The sequence below is a fragment of the Charadrius vociferus genome, unplaced genomic scaffold (genome assembly GCF_000708025.1).
Source record: "Charadrius vociferus isolate BGI_N301 unplaced genomic scaffold, ASM70802v2 scaffold49, whole genome shotgun sequence".
Taxonomy (NCBI): Eukaryota; Metazoa; Chordata; class Aves; order Charadriiformes; family Charadriidae; genus Charadrius; species Charadrius vociferus.
In genome coordinates, this window is record NW_009661375.1 from 4,193,915 (window position 1) to 4,198,176 (window position 4,262).

Genomic DNA, 4,262 nt, shown 5'->3' on the forward strand with positions numbered 1-4,262 from the left:
AAAATGCAGAGATTAGAGCCCATCGGTCTCATATACCAGGTGAGTGCCAAACTCTACATACCCGGTGCAAACCTCCGTCTCCCAGGTGGTCTGAATTTGCTTATAGCTGGGTCCTGTAAGCAGATTTAATATTTCATAAGCACTGCTCCATCTCATGCCTATATTATTGACACCACATGGAAGTCAGGAAATTGGTTCTTTCTGGGAACAGTTTGCAGAAATATGCAGCCTGTCAGCTCCTTTCTCATGGGGTGCATTAACAGAGGGGCTCGCAATTACAAGTAATGAACCTTCTCCAGATGTCTGCAGTGACTCAGCTCCAACTTTATCTTCAACGTACGAGATGGACTTGACAAGACGGATTATTTGTGGATATAATATAATAACTTTGCAAAACGTGGAATTCCCAATTATTGCAAGGCAGGCGAAGTATTCGGTAGGAGACGGAACGCCAGGGTTTATCCACTGGATAAACAACAACAACCAAAAAGGAAATATGCTGTGCCATTTCCCCCTCTTGAAACTACAAATGTTCCCATGCTGTTTTAATTCTTCCTCTTTACGATACCGTTTATGTTACACACATTAAAGTTAAGTCATGTCTTTAATAAGATGGAAACTGGAAGTGAGATTTTGAAGGAAAAGGAGCTCAGAGTCCTAAATTTACTCTGCGCTTGGAGAGCACAGAAAAACAACAGAAAGGATGGGATATACCAAAGAAAGCAATTTTAATTGTCATCTTCCATGGAAAATTGAATCCAGTCATACCCCACCGCTGTGAGTGCTAACGTACTGTGCTATATATGGCTGGGTGCTTATTTTAGCAATTCTGCTGTACAGAAAAAGTGTAACCAAAGTGAAATTTCTTGGGTAAAGTTCTAGCTGCAAATGATGCATAGGGTTTCTTGGGTTATAAATTTTGAACTGGGTATTTCAAGGCCTGCAACGAATAATTGGGACCAATCTGTTTTACTTTGGGTTTGATTAAGAGCGATAATTTCATGCTAATGCCCTCCGAAGGCATACTTGTCAGGCGTGGATAAAGAGATGCTGAATTATCTTTCTTTTAAATCACGAGTCTCCTGGTACCCAAGTTGTAAGACTGGGGTCTCCTTGGGGAAGTATTTGTATATCTTCTTGGGCTGAGCTGCAGGTTTGTTTGATGTGGATCTTCAAGATAAAATTACTGCGCTCCAGATGTTACAGTTTAAATGTTTGTACATAGGGATTTCCTTGGTTGTTGAAGAGAGGAGACTCAAAACAGACTCGATCATTCATGCATCTATTTCTAGCACATGCTTTGCTATGTTTGAGGAGGCGAATGTCAAGAGGAGCTTTTATAAACAGGCCTTTCTTTCTCAGAGCACAGTTTGTTTACCAGGTAGTGTGGGGAGCAGGCTGCTTCGGTGCTAACAGCAAACTGTTGATTTAAACTATCACGCCTGTCCTACCAGCTCCCAAAAACCTTCCTCTCTGGTTGGGATGAGAAAATAAAGTGGGAAATCCTGCTCCCTACCTGTTGCCTGCCAAGGGTGAGATGTGCTCTGCCTTGCATGCCCGCCAGCCACTGTTGCAGCTTCTGTGGTGGCTTTTTCCAGGCGTGGGAAAGGCTGAGCTCTGCGGATGCTGGACCCTGCCTGGCCCTGGGCTGTGTTGACTGGAGAAACCTTGCTCCCATCCCTGCCGCCATCAGGCTTTTTGCTCCTCTCGGGGTCTCCTTGCGCTCCCCCCGTGCCCTGCCGCTCTGCCCAGCCCCACGCCGTGTGCCGCGTGTCATCGGGGTGGTTTGGGGACCTGGATGGGAACGAGCGCAGCTGCATGTGCATTTGCTGGATGCATCCTCCGCACTGTGCGAAGCGAAACACAGCCGGGAGATCACATTTAAAAATGTCAAACACCATGCTGTCAGCCAGCTGGTAGCAGGGAAAGACCGACATTGCGGGTTTCTCTACAAGAAGACCTCACTCAATATCGTACCTGCAGGAGACAAGCACTGTTGTCACTTTTTGGGAAACCAGTACTTATTTGGGAAGGAGCAGAGACCTTCCCCATGCGGTTTTGTGCCAGGGAGGAGGCAGCGGGGACGCTTTGCTACGTGACTCTTCATGGGTGTCCTCGGCAATTTGGGACAAAAACGTGTCTCAAAGCAGCAGCAAGCATGTGTGGAGGCACAAATGACTTCAAAGGGAACAAAAGCACATCAGCGTGGTTGAGAATTATCAAAAGGAAAAGGCAGCCCTTTGTAAATAAGGGAAAAAAAAAGAAAGCCTACTGCAGGATGGGGTCTATCCTTACGCCAGTTTTGGTGGCATTGCATGCAGCAGTGGGGGAGCAGGGCTGGGTCCCCTCTCTTGGGTGTCTGTAGAAGTCAACATAATGGGTTGTGCTGCTCAGGCGGGGACCGAGGGAGCCTGGGGCTGGCTCAGAAAATAATGACGATTCTCATCTGGTCATTTGGGATGGATTTGACGTTCCAAGTGATGGCTTTGTCAGCATGGAGATGCAGAGGAGGGATTTAATTTGTCACTTCCATGTATCTACAAACCCTGCTTTTGATAATAATTCAGAAATTTAGGGAAGAATAGACAACCCTATTAAACAATGGGGCAGAGAAGAGGCAGGGGGATGAGGAACAAGGTGGTGGGAAGGAGACCTGCCCCAAAGTCGGTCCCAATCCTCTGTGCCCCACAGCAAGGTGCGGAAGGGTCTGGAAAGCCCCGTTTGAGGTGAAAGCACAAAGCAGCCGCACTTCTCCCCACCTTCCCAGGGAAGAGGGAAGGCATCCGGGCGTGAGCACAACATGGAGCTGCAAAACACATCCCCGCAGCGACACACTCCCCTCTTCCTTCTTTTCCATGCACGCAGCTGAGCATCTCCGAGCCGGCACTGGTGGCTGCGGCTGAGGTGAGCCCGCTGCCTGCAGCCACCTGTGCCCGGCGCGTGCGGCCATTTCCAGCCGGAGCATCTGGGGCTCAGGCTGCCTCTTTCCGGGCACCTCATCCCTCTCCGTCTATGGTGGTGGTCTCGGCTGAGCCTGCGGCTCCGCGGCACAGCATCTGCCAGCGAGCAGGGCCCTCGCTGCCGGCCCCAGGGTGCGAGTGGGGCGGCCCCGTCGGATGTTTCCCAAGCGGCTTGAGGCATTTGTAGTGAGAAAGGAATGTTCTTCCTGTCCCGCCCCATCCCCTTTCAAAGCCCTGCGTTTCTCAGCCAGCCATATGACTCCCTTCCCAATATATTCTTCCCTTCAGCTGTATTTTACTTTTTTAGGGTTTCTGCTAGCCTGTAGTGATATAGGCAGCCTTTACGCTGTGCTCGGGAGAAACATTCCCCTGCAAAACACCACAGAGGAGAGCTCATCTCCTGCCACCTTGCCCAAGCGAGGGGCTTACCTGCAAAGCTCATGCAGGCACCTCCGTGGCCTTTTTGGATATAGCCCTCCCTTCGTCCCCACCCAGGCAGGTCCAGGTGGGCGTCTGAGACCTGGGCTTTCATACCACCGTTTCCCACTGGAGTGGCAAGAAATCTGGTGGTTTGATAGTCTTTTAAACGGCGCTGTAAACTAGACACAGCGGACACACTTGAACATAGGAAGTTCCATCTTAACATGAGGAGAAACTTCTTTCCTGTGAGGGTCGCAGAGCAGTGGCACAGGCTGCCCAGAGAGGTGGGGGCGTCTCCCACTCTGGAGCCATTCCAAACCCGCCTGGACGCTGTCCTGTGCAACGGCTGTAGGTGACCCTGCTTTGGCAGGGGGTTGGACTAGATGATCTCCAGAGGTCCCTTCCAACCCTGAGCGTTCTGTGATTCTGTGTCTCCATCCTGGGGAGGAAGGGAAGTCGAGACTCTTTGGTTTTGTTGTTACTGCTGCAAAAGTTTACACGCTCCTTCTTTGCAGGCAGAAGAAGACACACATGACCCAGTCAAGGGGACAGCATGGAGGCCAAGGAGAGCAGCTGCTTGCTGGTGACTGTCCTCTGCAAGGTGACCTGGTGTGTATCATGACAACCACGCTCCAGTCGTAGCAAGCCAGTGGCTGGAAAGCTGGTCTGGCCATTGCTACGAGGTCCTGGAGTTTGGTCCAAGGTTTGTTGCAGTACTATGGATGTCAAGTCCTGGCTGGCCAGAGAACGTTGTGATAAACTGAAGGTCTGAGGAGAGTAATAGGCCAACAAAGAAGAAATAAAAAGCACAAGGAAGGCCGTAGCCCATAGACATGAGCCTTCTAAGCTGGGCAAGGAAAGCTTATTGATGCTGCGGGATCT

The 4,262-nt window shown here is 50.3% G+C and overlaps 1 protein-coding gene across 1 annotated transcript in view; it reads right to left on the reverse strand.

The window, feature by feature from the left end:
- DDHD1 (DDHD domain containing 1) overlaps positions 1–1,937 on the reverse strand; it is a 105,654-nt gene extending 103,717 nt beyond the window's left edge. Inside the window, exon 1 of the mRNA XM_009893950.1 lies at positions 1,517–1,937. Coding sequence (XP_009892252.1) covers positions 1,517–1,937 — 421 coding nt within the window. The remainder of the gene's footprint in view (positions 1–1,516) is intronic.
- Between the last annotated feature and the right edge of the window lie 2,325 nt (positions 1,938–4,262).